The sequence below is a fragment of the Mobula birostris genome, chromosome 21 (assembly GCF_030028105.1).
Source record: "Mobula birostris isolate sMobBir1 chromosome 21, sMobBir1.hap1, whole genome shotgun sequence".
In the NCBI taxonomy this organism is placed as follows: domain Eukaryota; kingdom Metazoa; phylum Chordata; class Chondrichthyes; order Myliobatiformes; family Myliobatidae; genus Mobula; species Mobula birostris.
In genome coordinates this window covers 30,246,401-30,263,894 of record NC_092390.1, presented here as the reverse complement: position 1 = coordinate 30,263,894, position 17,494 = coordinate 30,246,401, and the positions used below count along the sequence as shown (strand labels likewise).

Sequence of the window (17,494 nt, the reverse complement as noted above, 5' to 3'; positions counted from 1 at the left end):
ACAGCATGGAAACAAATCCTTTCACTCATCAAGTCTACGCTGATCATTAACCACCACTTACACTAATCCTGCATTAATACCATATTTTATTCTCCTCAAGTTCTCATCAACTACCCCAGATTCTATCACATACCTATACACAAAGGGCAATTTATAGTGACCAATAAACTAACCAACCTATGTCTTTGGAATGTGGGAGGACACTGGAGCATCTGAATGAAACCTGTACAGTTACAGGCAGAAGATGGAAAACTCCACCAAGGCCAGGTTTGAACCCAGGTCTCTTCTGTTGTGAGACAGCACCACCTTGCCACCTGTTATCATAGTTAATTGACTGGAATTAACACATTATAATGCATTTTAGAACATCAAGTGTTTTAAAAATTGAATTTCTTTCCTTCTTCCAAAAATGTTACCAAAAGAGACAACTCAACTGTTGAATATCTGCTGGGCCTTAGAATGTGGAATCCAATTAGCTTTATCACCCTACAGATTTTTCAGAGTTCTGGAAAGTTTTCCTTCAGATGTACTTCCATCCTAATGCTGAGGGCTAGTCACATAAACAATACTCTTGAATAATATGGGGACACAAGATATTCTTCAGATGCTGGAAATATTGAGAAATACACACAAAATGCTGGAGGAACTCAACAGATGAAGGGTCTTGACATGAAACAGCGACCGCTCATTTTCCTTCACAGATGCTACCTGACCTACTGAGTTCCTCCAGCATTTTGTGTCTATTATGCTAACATAATAATGAGAATGATTCAATGCAATATTTCATGCTAAATTATCAGAAGCTTCACTAGATTTCTATGCAGCAGTGTGCTGGGGCAATGGCATCAACATAGTTCAGCGGTCCCCAACCACCGGGCTGCGGACCAGTACCGGGCCACAAAGCATGTGCTGCCGGGCCGCGAGGAAACGATATGATTTGGCGATATGAGTCAGCTGCACCTTTCCTCATTCCCTGTCACGCCCACTGTTGAGCCATTATGCATGCGAGGTCATTATCCGCGCATTATCCACATCAGCGTGGGAAGGAGATCAACTCCTCGAGCTTGCAAATGACGGCAGGCTGAAAAGTATTTTTGACATAACATCTCTGCCGGTATTCTGAATCAAAGTCAAGGCTGAATACCCTGAGATAGCCACAAAAGCACTGAAAACGTTGCTTCCATTTTTAACATTTTTCTGCGAAGTGGGGTTTTCTGCAATGAATGCAACAAAAACTAAATTGCGGAATAGATTGGACATAAGGAACCCCCTTCGAGTATCGCTGTCTCCCATCACCCCTCGACGGGATCGTCTTGTTGCAGGGAAACAAGCCCAGGGCTCCCACTGATGCACCAATATTGGTGTGTTGCAATGATTTTATATGTTCATACGGGGAAAATATGTGTTGTGTGTTTAACATCCAAACGTTACTTAAAATGTTATGATGCCATTGACTTACTTATATAACCATATACAATTACAGTACGGAAACTGGCCATCTCGACCCTTCTAGTCCGTGCCAAACGCTACTCTTACCTAGTCCCATCAACCTGCACTCTGCCCATAACTCTCCATTCCTTTCCCGTCCAATTTAACTTTAAATGACAACATCGAACCTGCTTCTACCATTTCTACTGGAAGTTCGTTCAACACTTACTTCAAGCTCCCCTGTCCTCCCCTGATAATTGACTTATCACTATATTCATGCGAGGAAAATATGCGCTGTGTGTTTAATATTAAATGCGTTAGATAAACCCTTTTAGAAGCGAAATTGCGTGTATTAACCACTTATCACCGATATTCTAGTCATGATTAACACTCCACCCCACTCCCCCTCTAACAGAATCACCAAAAACGATTTGCAGGGAAAAAAATCGGCAGGTACACGCGTGGGCAGGTCACGCATGGGGACTGGTGCCGTGCAAAGCTTCATGGTCATTGTAGTCTTTCCCTGGGTAAACAACGTATTTGACTGCTACTGTTGTCCGTTGGCAACCCCACCCCCGGTCGGCCGGTCCGCAAGAATATTGCCAATATTAAAACCGGTCCGCAGTGCAAAAAAGGTTGGGGACCCCTGACATAGGTGATGCCAAGAGGCTCAATAAGCTGATTAGAAAGGCTGGCTGGGAGACAAACTGGACACACTGGAGGCTGTAGCAGAACAAAGGACTCTAAGGAAAATCCTGGCAATTTTGGACAACGTTTCTCACCCCCTGCATGCCACCTTGGCTGAACAGAGGAGCATTTTTAGTAATAAACTAAGATAACTGTGCTGCTCCAAAGAGCACTATATGAGGTCATTCTTACCCTCAGCCATTAGGCCCTATAATGAATCAACCTATAGCTGGGGAAGTAATGACCCCTCCTGTTAGACTGCTTGAGATAACATATTTTTTATTCTTTCTTACTTCACTTCTAACATTTGCATATCTGTGCACTTGTAATGCTATTGTGACACTGTAATTTCCTTTGGAATCGATAAAGTATCTATCTATCTATCTATCTATCTAAATTTAAACTCACCTCCGATTCAGGTTAGCAAAATAATCCCAGTTTGCCTTGTTATTTTCACTACTGAATTTGAATTGCTGAATAACTCAAATTTCTTCAGTGGACAGAGGACTAATACACAGAGGAAATGACACTTTCCCACAAGATATGTATCTATACACCCAACCTCAGTCAAGTGCTTGAATCAAGAGTCTGCATTGCAATGAAGTTATACAAATAACAGACATGTACAAAAGGCATACATTTATGAACTGAAGTAATCCACAACAGACAACTATTCATCCCACTTGAATACTGAGAAATATTTTCCATTTAAAGTATGAAATACTTTCTCTCAAAGCTATTTTGCATCAATATAACTTCATTGTAATGTACCAGTATAAGTTTGTACCTTTGGCCTGAAATCATTACCACTGTTTTAATGCCGCTACTAGAACTGTATAGACAAATGAATGTCATACAAACACATTAAACATTTGTAGACTGAAATCATTATCCGTAACTTTTCATCTTGGGACTCACCGCACATAACCCACTTTAATTTACACACCTGAATTTAGTCCATTCAAAGTGAATGATGCCACAGTGGTTTTGCAACAAATGTCAAAATTTAAACTTGCAAATGATCTGAGGTCATATAAATGCAACACAGCACTCACCATTTCGACTTTCTTCGTCAACTGTGAGTATTGTTGCTGGGGGACCTGATCTTGCCAGCTTGCAATCTGTCAATGGCAACAATACATTATCTGTAAACCCTTACAATAAGGATCCAATTAAATATCTAAACATTCAAGTATTGTATATATTTAAATAGCCAAAACATTGCATTTTAATTAATAAAAATCTCACATATTAACAAAAGGATTATTCAGTAACCATTATTTTTTCTTCATCCTTAAAATACACATGAATCTTAATTGAACACAACCACAGAGTAACACTTTAACAAACAGACTAGTTTAAAGGTACAGTGCATGAAGTATTAAGATTAGATAAGCAAGAACACTTAAAGATGTTAAGCTTATGATATAATTGTGTTATTCACTATCTTACCATCAAATTGCCAGTCTGGAGTCAAAATTCAGTGTGGAAAACATTGAAGCAGCAGAGCAGAGTGGAAAATAAGAAAGGTGACACATTTTCAGTGGATTAAAATAAAACAACAGGTTTCAAAAGATAAGGCAAGAACCACAAAAAGCTATTAAAAGTTATCTTCAGTAAAACAAAATTAATCAACTTGACCACATTTGCTACATGTAGACAATTCACAGGTTCTTTTCAGTTAGGAAGATTAGATTTGCAGAAATCCAGCTATACACAAATCTCCCATAAGTTTTTAAAGACATTTTCAAGATATGTAAGTTAGTTACAGAAATGGACAGCTGGAGACATTTTTCCATGACAGAAATGGTTAATACAAGCGGGCATAATTTCAAGATGACTGGAGGAGTTTATGGGGAGGGTGGGTAAGATGTCAAAATAAGTTTTTTCACACTGAGAGTGGCAAGTGTGTGGAACTTGCTGCCAATGGTGTTGGTAGATGCTGATACATTAGGAACATTTAAGAGGCTCATATAGATACACGGATGAAAGAAAAATGGAGGACTATGTGGGAGGGAAGGTTTGGGTTGATCTTAAAAGTACATTTAAAGGTCAACACAATATCGTGGGCTGAAGAGCCTGTACAATGTTGTACAGTTTCTATGTTCTATAAATACAAACTTGTTGTATATTGTACTTATTACCAACTGGGTACAATATACATTCCACTAGTTTAATTATGGTGGTGTCCGTTAAATATGGAAGAAATTTGATGAAACTATAGGAAATTTATGCAGGGTGATCCAACATGGGTAACTACAGGAAATGTTGTTGTACTGAGAGAAAAGAGGTGCATCTGAAAGGGCAGGCTCCACAATTTTGAACAATGGGTTTTTACCTTGATTTTGGTGGAAATTGCTCATTTCTGACTTAAGGGAAAACAGGTTTTTGGATAGTTCTGTGGAACAAAGCCCATGTAACCTGGGGACAGCCTATATATAATTCAGCCAGAGTGCGTGGGAAGCTACATCACATAGACAATATCTATTAAAAGAAATGGAAAGGAAGCTATGCGATGGCTCAGAAGAGCATATTGTAACTGGAAGCCTTTTATTTAAGTATGAGTATGGATGCAGCCTTTATTAAGCAAAATATACACATTTCTGTGGGGAAAAATTGTATTTAGTTTAAGTTATTAGGAATATAAAATGAGTAATAACAAAAGAAAAATATTTTGCACAAAGTGAAAAAAATACAAAGCAATTATTTTATGATTAATGTTTGGAAAATATTTTCATCTAATCAACTAATTTTTATCATTTTATTCAGTCCCGAAAGAAATTTCTTTTGAAGGGTCGGTAGTAGGTCTCTGAAATCTGTGTCTGAACAGGGAATTTTTCGGACAAACACAAGAAAATCTGCAGATGCTGGAAATCCAAAGCATCACATACAAAATGCTGGAGGAGCTCAGCTGGCCAGGCAGCATTTATAGAAAAGAGGTAAAAGTCAATGTTTTGGGCCAAGGCCCTTTCTTGGGGAGGCCCCAATGAATTTTACTATGCTCATGCATCTTCTGTGAAAACACTGACAACCTCAATGTAATAAGTTTCCACTGTTTAAATCAGCAAGAGTGCAGGAACACATCTTCAAAAGCCATAAACCATGACAGAGATACAAACTTTAGACTCAGCTCAACCCAACCAGAACCTCATCGTAAGACTATCACCTGTGCCCATTGATATGGGCTAAGATTTGGCATTCAACCACTGCACATTCATGATGAGTTCTGTTACAAGCCTCACAACCTGCTGACCACGTTTTCATCTTCTGTTCAGATCCCCACTCAGTTTGAATCTGCATCTGCGATCAGCTCAAGTTGGCTTCTGGGACCAGAGTCATCTGCAGGCAGAGTGAGGCCATGCTCTTTGGTAACTTGCCCGACTGACCCAATGTCACCATTACTGTCAGGCACAACTACCTCTAAGTGCCAAGGAACTAGTTCCGAGGAGATGAGGTGTGTTACTGGAACTGGCTGGAGCAGATTAGGAAGGTGAAACAAAAACTGGCCATTGAAAATAACTGTCAATAACTGGCAAGAACTTGATCATTAGATGTGATATGCCCTCAGAACTGCTGTACTCAGGGCTGTGTAGATGAGGCCTGTTCTCTGCTTCTATGCCTTGGTACCGGAATGTCTTCGTTTATTTGGGGTCTAGATGGAGAACATCTGTCTGATTACATTGCACAAGTCCTCAAACAATGAGGGCAAAGTGCACCCAATGTTGCCCAGATACTCATGACCACCTTCATCTGTGGCTGTATCAGGCAGTATGTGGACAAAAGTAGAAGGGCACCAAGTGTTACCTCTTGCTAGGATTTAACCTGTGTCACTGGTGTTGTGGAAGGTAGGGCTGGCCTCATTACCACACCATGTCCCAGTCAGCTGGACATTGCTACACTGGCTATACTTTGTGGAACAGTTCTTCCAAGTAAGTACCTTTTACCACAAGTCAATTGCGCAGTGGTCAATCTGGAATGTACTGGAAGCACTGCACAACAGGAACAGTATGGATTCTGTAGGGTGGTTTCCTCAGCAAACGACCCAGACCATCTGTCAGAACACCTCATTGCCAGATCTAACTAATAAGCACACAGGCTCATTTGGCTGGCAATGAGAGGAGTTCTCCCATTCAGAGCCTTCCTCCATAGATGATATATCATCCCCAGTATACACTCAAGACAACTGTGGGGTTAAGAGACAGTCACCCACCTCTTGGCAGGCTGTGGATTTGCTAATAGGGTGTGGAAATTGATGCAAGGATCTGTGTCGGAGTTCATCCCGAGCAGCTGCATATCAGAGGGCACTCTGATCTGCGGATGTTCCTGGAACACACATTGAGACAGACATCGAGTACTGCTAGAAGGTCATCAACTTGGCGAGGGACATCCTTTGGTTTGCCTGAAACTTCTTGTCCCCCTGCTCAGTGAAATGTTTTTAAGAGAATCCTGCTGCCAACTGGCACAGTCCAGGCTGTAGGGTTATGTGCTGAAGAATGCACTGAAACTGAAACTAGGTGCAGAAAATGCTAAGGTTCTATGGAGGGGGGCCCCAGTGTTGGCTCCTTCTGTTATTGCACATAGAAGGGCAGAATTAGGTGGGCAGTCTCCACAAACAATGAAAGGGGTACCTCCTCATGAATGACAATGGTACTACGTTTCTTTGTTTCTAAATTTACAAGCTGAATGTAATGCAAAAGCTTTCTTTGCACTGTTTTTTCTTTGTATATTTTTACTATGAATATATTTTTGAAATAAAAGAAGAGCTCTTCACCCGAAACAGACTGCATCATACTCAGTAATACAATTCTCTCTTAAGTGCAGAATGAGTTGAGTGGCTAACTGCCTAGGCAGCATGAATTAAGCATCAAAAATCAAGAGGGTTTCCAATGTCCTAATCCCTAGGGAAGAGAGATCTTGCCTATTATTACAGCAACCTTTGCTGAATCTTTGTTCAGGAACCAGCTAAAGCAGTTGATGGGATCCTTGCATCTAAGTCACTTTCTCACACCCCACAACCCAAACCTTTGATGTGTAAGCTCCCAATGGTGTGAGCAGATACATCTTTAACTTTTCTGCATGCACAACATACTTTAATGCTTGACACATTTTAAATCTGGATTTCAAAGAACTGCAGTAGAAGGACAACAAGATGGCGAAGGTGATGATAACATCCCATCACTTAACTTCACATTTGCAGCATGGATACCGACAATGCACTTAACTCACAGTGTGGGATCTCAACGTGTTGAGATACCAGGTGGACTGCTTTTTGTCCGAGTTAAGGGATAGAGTCATAGAGGCAAACAGCATGGAAAAAGACCCTTCAGACCAACTTGTTCATGCCAACCAAGATAAGATCATCAGACACAGGAGCAGAGTTAGGCCATTGGACCCATCGGGTCTGCTCCGCCATTCGGTCAATGCTAATATATTTCCCTCTCAACTCTATTCTCCTGTCTTCTCTCTGTAAGAAGAACGTTTGCTGTGTTCATTGCATTCAAATGATGGCAAATGAGCAGGGAGTACTAACACTGATAGTGGATGGCCCAGTTACATTGCCTGGGCAGATGTGCTTGTCACTGGGGACAGAATGAAAGCTCTGCAGGTACACAGGCAGAATGCTGGTGAACTAGGACAGTCAGTTTTCTGGATTGGCCCACAGAGCCAGTCTCTAGGATCCTGCAAGTCTTTGGTGCCTAGAAGTCCAAAATGGCATGTCCAAATTCAAAGTCAATGTACATATATGCTACCAAATGCTACATTGGGAATCATTTCCTTGCAGCCATTTACAATAGAATTTATGAAAAACTATACATAAATAAAGACTGACAAACAACCAATGTGCAAAGAGTGCCAGAGAATGGTGAATCTGTGGAATTCTTTGCCACAGGCAGTTGTGGAGGCCAAGTCTTTATGTATACATAAGGCAGAGGTTGATAGAATATTAATTGGCAGTGCATGAAGGGATACGGGGAGAAGGCAGGAGATTGGAACTGAGATGAAAATTGAATCAGCCATTATGAAATGGTGGAGCAAACTTAATGGGCCAAATAGCCTAATTCTGCCCCTATGTCTTATGGTCTAAAAGAAGACAAATTGTGAAAGTTAAAAAAAATACTGAGACATGTTGCAGAGTCCTTGAAAGTGAGTTTGTAGGTTGAGGAATCAATTCATGGTTGTAGTGAGTGAGGCTATCCATGCCACTTGAAGAGCCTAATGGTAGTAGGGTAAAAAATGTTTAACTCTGTTTGTGGAAGACCACTGTATTATGCTGACCAATGTCATGACTTGTCTCCACCAGACCCATCCAGTGTTCATTCTCTGACTGGGTAGCACTCAACCCTCCCATCAGAGCACCCAGTGCAATACACTCCATACTGCTAGGAATCAAGCTGTCCAGTGGTCCAGTGACATCAGCAAAGGACTTCAAGTTGAATGGTCTAGGTTTTGAATCTGGCCAGCTCCTTGCGCGCTTTCTATCTGTGCCGGGTTGAGCATTGCGCTAGCAGCTCGGCCTCGTTAAAAAAAAAACAGACTCGTGCTAACGAAACGGCAAGTTGCCACCCAATGTGCCACAAGGTGCAGAGAGGAACAACAAAAACAAAACTTAGGACTCAATAAACAGTTGATATTAATTCTAATTTTGTGTCAACTGGGAATTCCCAGAAAGAACATTCTCTGTTTCCAAACTTAATGTCATTAAATAGGTCCAAGATCTATTGAGATTTGATGCTCTTTGTATTACGAAACTGAGAGATAGAGCACTACAATTTCTGTGGAGAATATTGCCAGTTCAGTTTGTACACAGGCTCCAAAATTAGCCTGTCACATTGGCATATCCTTCATTTCATCACTTGCAGCTAATCTGAGATCTGGAGACCAGCTGAGACACTGGGCTGCTGACCCGACCTTTCCCTTCAAAGGTCAAGCAATCCCAGAGGCGCTCCAGTTAATTGTATCTTCCTGAGGAGAACAAGGAGGCACTATATTGTTTTTAAACTACAGGGACCAGGTCACACACTGGTTTTCTTTTAATCTAAAAAAATATTGTTTTAAATCTCTATCACCTGAAGTATTGTGCACATCACCTATTGTACTGGTCCATCTCCCAAGGAACCAGGCATAATCATGTATGAAAACAAGACATCTCAATGTACTGCTACTTTCATCTCTCCCTTTCTATAGGATACAAGAGGGAGATAGAAAATTTTGTTGAATGGTACCACAACAACCTCTCACTCAATGTCAGCAAAACCAAAGAGCTGATTATTGACAGCAGGGGGAAGAAATCAGAGTTTCATAAGCCAGCCCTCATTAGGGAACTAGGTGGAGAGGGTCAGTAACTTTAAATTCTTTGGTGTTATCGTATCAGAGGATCTGTCCTGACACCTGCGTGTAGGTGGCACCACAAAGAAGGTAAGACAGTGCCACAAATTTCTTAAAAGTTTGCACAGATTCAGCATGCCATCCAAAACTTCGACAACTTCTATAGATGTACAATGGAGAGTACACTGAAAGGTTGCATCAGAGCCTGGTATTGAAACACCACTGCGCAGGGACAGAAAGTTTTCCAGAAAGTGGTGGACACAGCCCAGTACATCACAGGGAAAGTTCTCCCCGCCAAAGAGCATATTTGCAAGCAATGCTAATGCAAGAAAGCAACGTCTATCACCAAGGACCCCTACCATCCAGCTCTCTTCATACATCTATCATTAGGCAGGAAGTATAGGAGCCTTAGGCCCTACACCACTAGGTTCAGAAACAGTCATTATTACTCTTCAAGCATCAGTCTCCTGAACCAGCGTGGATAACTTCACTCACCTCAACTCTGAACTGATTCCACAACCCAAAGACTCACTTTCAAAGATTCCATCAGTCATGTTCTCAGTATTATTTATTTATTTATTTTATTAGCCAATTTGTCTTCTTTTGCACATTGGTTATTTGTCAGTCTTAATGTATTTTTTCATAAATTTTATTGCATTTTCTTTATTTTCCTGTAAATGCCTGCAAGAAAATGAATCTCAAGGTCAAATATGGTGACATATAGGTACTTTGATAATAAATTTGACCCTGACATTTTGCGTCTTAGCAGATTTTTCTCTCAAGTTTTCTTTCTCCTATGATTTTCTTTCTCACCTCTTTCACACAGGAAATGGAATGGCATTAGGAAAATCAGACATCAAGAACTCAGCAAGTCAGACAGCATCTATGGAAATGAATAAACTACTGCCATTTCAGGCCAAGACCTTTGATTGTAATGAGGACAGGTCTCGGCCCAAAACATCGAATGTTTATTGATGTCCATAGATGCTGCCTGACCTGCTGAGTTCCTCCAGCATTTTGTGTGTGTTGGTCTGAATTTCCAGCATCTGCAGAATCTTGTGTTCAAAAACAGACACCAGAGCCTTCTGGGAAATTTAGCCTGAGGTGAGAGCAGCAGTAAAATTGTGGTCTCCAACAGCTTCCCTTCCAAATTAACTTGCTTTGCTTGCATCCCACATGCCTCAGTACATATTCTGCCTTCCATCAATGGTTCAGTCCAACCTTTATCTCATTTCTTCACAGTTGAACGACATATGCATACATCTGTCTTCCTTGCCTCACCTCATCTGTTACTCTCTTTTCACCCTCCCTCCAAACACTATCCCTGAGAGTTTCCTGAGGAAGTTCCTTTCAACCAGGAAATTTCAAGCTTTTACTTCATCGCCTTATTTCCAAATATGCACTGCATTTAGTTCTAATCATTCCAAGTAAAGGAAGGATGTCTAGATTTTGGAGAGGGTGCAGAAGTTTACCAAAATGTTGCCTGGATTAAAGAGTACATGCAATGAGGAGCGGATGGACAAATATGGGTTGTTTTCACTGGATAAGCAGAAGCTGAAGGGAGACTTGATAGAAGTTTATAAGGGAACTCGAGGCAAAGGAGCCATTAGGAGGTAGTGACCATAATATGATAAATTTTAATCTACAATTTGAGAGGGAGAAGGGAAAATCGGAAGTGTCAGTATTACAGTTGCACAAAGGGGACTATGGACCCATGAGGGAGGAGCTGGCAAAAGTTGACTGGAAAGATACCCTAGCAGGGATGACAGTGGAACATCAATGGCAGGTATTTCTGGGAATAATACAGAAGGTGCAGGATCAGTTCATTCCAAAGAGGAAGAAAGATTCTAAGGGGAGTAAGGGGCGACCGTGGATGACAAGGGAAGTCAAGGACACTATAAAAATAAAAGAGAGGAAGTATAACATAGCAAGGATGAGCGGGAAGCCAGAGGATTGGAAGACTTTTAAGGAGCAACGGAAGATAACTAAAAAGGCAATATGGGGGGAAAAGATGAGGTACGAAGGTAAGCCAGCCAAGAATATAAAGGAGGATAGTAATAGCTTCTTTAGGTATGTGAAGAGGAAAAAATTAGTTAAGACCAAAGTTGGGCCCTTGAAGACAGAAACAGGTGAAATTATTATGGGGAACAAGGAAATGGCAGACAAGCTGAACATGTACTTTGGATCTGTCTTCACTTGGGAAGACACAAACAGTCTCCAAGATGTAATAGTAGCCAGAGGGCCGAGGGTAACGGAGGAACGGAAAGAAATTTGCATTAGGCAGAAAATGGTGTTGGGTAAACTGATAGGACTGAAGGATGATAAATCCCCAGGGCCTGATGGTCTGCATCTTAGGGTACTTAAGGAGGTGGCTCTAGAAATCGTGGACGCATTGGTAATCATTTTCCAGTATTCTATAGATTCAGGATCAGTTCCTGTGGATTGGAGGGTAGCTTTTTAAGAAAGGAGGGAGAGAGAAAATAGGCAATTATAGACCAGTTAGTCTGACATCAGTGGTGGGGAAGATGCTGGAGTCAATTATAAAAGATGAAATAGTGGCATATTTGAATAGCAGTGGCAGGATAGGTCCGAGTCAGCATGGATTTATGAAGGGGAAATCATGCTTGACTAATCTTCCGGAATTTTTTGAGGATGTAACTATGAAAATGGACATGGGAAAGCCAGTGGATGAAGTGCACCAGGGCTTTCAGAAAACCTTTGATAAGATCCCACATAGGAGGTTAGTGGGCAAAATTGGAGCACATGGTATTGGGGGTAGGGCACTGACATGGACAGAAAATTGGTTGGCAGACAGGAAACAAAGAGTAGGGATTAACGGGTCCTTTTCAGAATGGCAGGCAGTGACTAGTGGGGTACCACAAGGCTCAGTGCTGGGACTGCAGCTATTTACAATATACATTAATGATTTAGGCAAAAGGATTAAAAGTAACATTAGCAAATTGGCAGATGACACAAAGTTGGGTGACAGTGTGAAATGTGAGAAGGATGTTATGAGAATACAGGGTGACTTGGACAGGTTGGGTGAGTGGGCATGGCAGATGCAGTTTAATGTGGATAAATGTGAGGTTATCCAATTTGGCAAGAACAGGAAGGCAGATTACTATCTGAATGGTTTCAAGTTAGGAAAAGGGGAAGTACAATGAGATCTGGGTATCCATGTTCATCAGTCTCTGAAAGTAAGCATGCAGGTACAGCAGGCAGTGACGAAAGCTAATGTCATGTTGGCCTTCATAACAAGGGGAGTTGAGTATAGGAGCAAAGAGGTCCTTCTGCAGTTGTACAAGGCCCTGTTGAGACCCCACCTGGAGTATTGTGTGCAGTTTTGGTCTCCAAATTTGAGGAAGGACATTCTTGCTATGGAGTGAGCGCAGCGTAGGTTCACTGGGTTAATTCCAGGGATGGCGGGAATATCATATGTTCAAAGATTGGAGCGACTGGGTTTGTATACACTGGAATTTAAAAGGATGAGAGGGGATCTGATTGAAACATATAAGATTATTAAGGGATTGGACACGCTAGAGGCAGGAAACATGCTCCCGATGTTGAGGGAGTCCAGGTCCAGAGGCCATAGTTTAAGAATAAGGGGTAGACAATTTAGAACGGAGTTGAGGAAAACCTTTTTCACACAGAGGGGTTGTGGATCTGTGGAATGCTCTGCCTAAGAAAACAGTGGAGGCCAATTCTCTGGATTCTTTCAAGAAAAAGTTAGATAGAGCTCTTAAAGATAGCGGAGTCAAGGGATATGGGGAGAAGGCAGGAACAGGGTACTGATTGTGGATGATCAGCCATGATCACAGTGAATGGCAGTGCTGGCTCAAAGGGCCGAATGGCCTACTCCTGCACCTATTGTCTATTATGAGGATATAGAATAGACAGCCAGTATCTTTTTACCTGAATTGAAAAGTCTAATATCAGAAAGCATGCAGTTAAGATGAGAGTTCAAAGGAGATGTGTGGGGCAAGTTTTGTTTTTATATAGGGAGTAGTTGGCACTGGAGTGCATTGCCAGGGATTGCCAGGGACAGTGTGGAGGCAAATAGAAGCATTTAAGATATTCTCAGATGAGCACATGACTGAAAAAAGAATGGAGGGATACAGTCTTGTTTCGGGAGAATGGGTTAGTTCAGCAGACTTTTAACTCCCAGTTTAACTAGTTTGGTGCAATATCATGGACTGAGGTTCTGTTCTATGTTGGTTTCCAGAATGTTTAGTTTTGCTCTCAAACATTAAAAATATAATTCTATTTCAATCAAAGCACAAAATTAAAAGCTCACCTTTTTCTGAGGTGTACATGATGAACCCTTACCCCTTCAGCAATAAAACAAAGGTGTGACCAATTTATTGGCTTCAAACCTGAACTGGTATTTTATAATGAGGGAGTCTCTATCTACAATCTGCACCTTGCTCCCTCTCCACACTGCCCCATTTCAATGAACTTTTTGAAGTTTATGGATAACAAATTCAGACCAAAGCTTTTCAATGTATTCTCCACTTTGAAGGAAACTAACCACATGAAACTAACAGGAGGTAAAGAAAACTCTCTCAACATCTACCTGATTGAACAGCTTGGAGGCACTGCAGAGATCAAAGATCACAAAGTAACCTACATATACTTCATAAAGGCAGAAGCCAAGTCAGAGGTATCAACTCCAGAGCCAGGCTTCTGGAGAATCTGAGGCCATCAAACAAAATGCAATGAAAACATAACACAGAGGCTATTGAGATTTTTTTCTAAAAGCAGACAGAACTGTTCTGGCCAATAGCAAGTGACTCCCATAGAAGCAGGCAGATATCAGCTATTCACGCGCAGCCAAATGCAAGAGTCTAACATTCCTGATGGTCAGATACTGGCACATTTGTCTACCTGCTACATCACCAGTGGACAAGCAATTCACCGAAAAGAGACTCCGGATGAATTTTACTTTGCCCACATCCCCCATCTTAGCATGGGGAGGGGGGAGGGTTTGTAAACTAGTACAATAATAGAAGTCTGCTTGAAAAGTAGTCACTGAATAGGTAGGAAAAACAAAAAAAATATTTAATTTAGAGAGGTGATGTGAGGGCCTCTGTCGGTCAGGGTTGATCATGGATATTGTGTCCTCACTGTCTAGATACGCAAGCCTGGGCAGTATGATATGGAGAGCAAGCTGTTGCCCATGTAGCACGCTCCCCCTCTCCATGCATCTAATGAGCCCAAAGGAATAGCACAGACTGATACAGTTTGGTACCAGCAGCATCGCAGGAGTTGCCAGTCAGCATTGAACTCATTGTAGGAGTACCATAGGGCAGTGGTCGCTATCCTTTTCAGCACCGCGGACCGTTTTAATATTGACAATATTCTTGCGGACTGGCCGACGGAGGTGGGGGGTGGGGTGTTAATCAGGATGGAATATAGATGATAAGTCAACTATAAGTCACTTATAAGTGGCTAATACACTCAATTTTGTTTCTAAAAGGGTTTATCTAACAAATTTAATATTAAACACATAGTGCATATTTTCCTCCCATGAATATAGTAATAAGTCAATTATAAGTCACTTACAAGTCAATAGCATCATAACATTTTAAGTAACATTTGCATATTAAACACACAGCACATATTTTCCGTGTATGAACATATAAAATCATTGAAACATATCAATATCGCTGAATCAGTGGGAGGCCCTGGGCTTGTTTCCCTGCAACAAGATGGTCCCATTGAGGGGTGATGGGAGACAGCGATACTCGAAGGGGGTTCCTTATGTCCGGTCTAAACGCAATTTAGTTTTCGTTGCATTCATTACAGAAAACCCCACTTTGCAGAGATATGAAGTTGGAAATGGAAGCAACATTTTCAGTGCTTTTGTGGCTATCTGAGGATATTCAGCCTTGACTTTGATCCATAACGCCGGCAGAGATGTTATGACAAACATACTTTTCAGCCCACTGTCATTTGCAAGCTCGAGGAGTTGATCTTCTTCCTGCGCTGACATGGATGATTCACTGGGGACATTCACAAACGGATCATGGACCTATTCCTTTACATATCTTGGGTCATTTGCGGTTGGGAAGTAACGCTCGAATTCTGTCAACAGTGAAGATAGGTGTTCGCACACCAGCTGTGGGTCTCAGTCTCTCCCAAATTCCCAGCTAATGTTGGGAACATGTCAAATATGCCCCTGTCCACTCGCCGTCCTCACAGTCCCAGTTTGGCTTTGAAAGCAGAGACTTTATCTGCCAACTTGAGACAGTTGTCATTCTCCCCTGAAGTGACAAATTGAGTTCATTGAGCAGGTTGAAGATGTCACACAGATAAGCCAGTTTTGCTATCCACTCCTCGTCACTGAAGTATGCTGCCAGTGGTGACTTTTTTTCTGATAGAAATCTCTGTAGCTGCTCTCTTAACTCAAAAACCCTGGTCAGGGCTCTCCCCCTTGATAGCCACCTGACTTCAGTGTGTAACAGAAGGCATTTGTGCTCTGCATCCATTTCCTCGCAAAGCTGCTCAAACAGACGTGAGTTAAGGGCTTTTGCATTGATGTGACAGATAACTTCAACAACTTCACTCAATACGCTGTTAAGATCAGGTGACATTTTTCGGCTAGCTAGCATTTCCCTGTGTATGACACAGTGTGTAAACTGGCATTCAGGAGCAACCTCTCTGACTCGGGTAGTGAAATCAGACAGCCATCCAGTCATAGCTGCAGCCCCGTCTGTGCATATTCCAACACAGAATGATCAGTTCAGTTTGCCTTACATATAGTCATTCAAAGACTTGAATAGTTCTGCCCCAGTTGTGTTAGTTGGAAGTAGCAGTGCACACAGCTTATCCTCGTGCACATCATCTTGAAATATATATCCCACATAAACCAGCACTATTGCCTTGTTGTCGACATCGGTAGACTCGTCGACCTGGATAGCATACCATGGTGACTCGTTAAGCCATTCCAACAGCTGTGTTTCGATGTCTTCCGCTATGTCACTGATTCTTCTTGAAACTGTGGTAGCTGAAAGAGAAACCTGTGCCATCTTGTTAGCTGCAGCTTCTCCCAATAGTTCACGGCACATGTCCTTGGTAGCAGGCTGAATCAATTCTTCACCAACAGCGGAAGGCTTCTTAGCCTTAGCAATACGGCTAGCCACTAAGTATGATGCTCTCAGAGCAGCAGCATTGGTGGAGGTGGTGGCTCTCAGCACTTGCTTCTGTCCCACTTGCTCACGTTTTTTCCGCTCAAAAAACTCAATGGGTTTGTCCTTAGGTGCAAGATGCTTTGACTCAAGGTGCTGAAGCAGTTTTGAGGACTTCATTGCCTCATTAGACAGCTTGTCTCCACATATCACACACAAGGGGGCTTGGAGTGTGCGAGTCACCGGTCACAATAAAGCCATATTTTATGTACGGCTCATCGTATTTTCTGTTGAAGGAAGCTTTCTTTTTTTTTTGCAGTCTCAGCCTCAGCTATCTCCGCATTATCATCATCGTTAGGCCTTTTATGTCCCCAGCCACCTCTTCCAAAGAAACTCTCAAGCGATGTTTGTTTTTAACTTATCAAATAGTCGTAGGTTACACCGACTGATGACCTCGTGTGCGTTCAAGTTCAACAGTGGTGATGACAGGGAATGAGGAAAGGTGCAGCTGACTCATGTCATTTCATATCGCCAAATCATATCGTTTCCTCACGGCTCGGTAACGGTCCACGGCTTGGTGGTTGGGGACCTTGCCTTAGGGACTCCAGCTCTGGACTTGTCCATCAGGGTTTGCTCCCAAAGCCTTCCCCATAAGTGGGTATAGCCGCAAAACAGTGGAAGTTTGAGATCAGAATTTTCCTTCTCTTAGATGAGCTGCCAACCACGGCTGATGAGCCCCATCTGCCCAAAGCAACTGGATTTAGGGTGCCAGTAACCCACCTTTGTCCCTTCTCCAGTCAGTAGAGATGGTTCCGCCAGGCTTTGTACCGAAGTCACAAGTGAAGGCTAGGAGCAGGACTTGGCTGTCAGCCATTAGGAGCATTTAATAGGTAGTGGGAGCTTGTGCCTATTAGCACCCCCAGCTA

At 42.0% G+C, this 17,494-nt stretch overlaps 1 protein-coding gene across 1 annotated transcript in view; it reads right to left on the bottom strand.

Annotated features, from left to right (window-relative positions):
- Positions 1-14,401, bottom strand: part of pcdh15b (protocadherin-related 15b) — a 780,285-nt gene extending 765,884 nt beyond the window's left edge. Inside the window, exons 1-2 of the mRNA XM_072239829.1 lie at positions 14,326-14,401; positions 3,171-3,236 (exon numbers count right to left, since the gene is read on the bottom strand). Coding sequence (XP_072095930.1) covers positions 3,171-3,236; positions 14,326-14,401 — 142 coding nt within the window. The remainder of the gene's footprint in view (positions 1-3,170; positions 3,237-14,325) is intronic.
- Between the last annotated feature and the right edge of the window lie 3,093 nt (positions 14,402-17,494).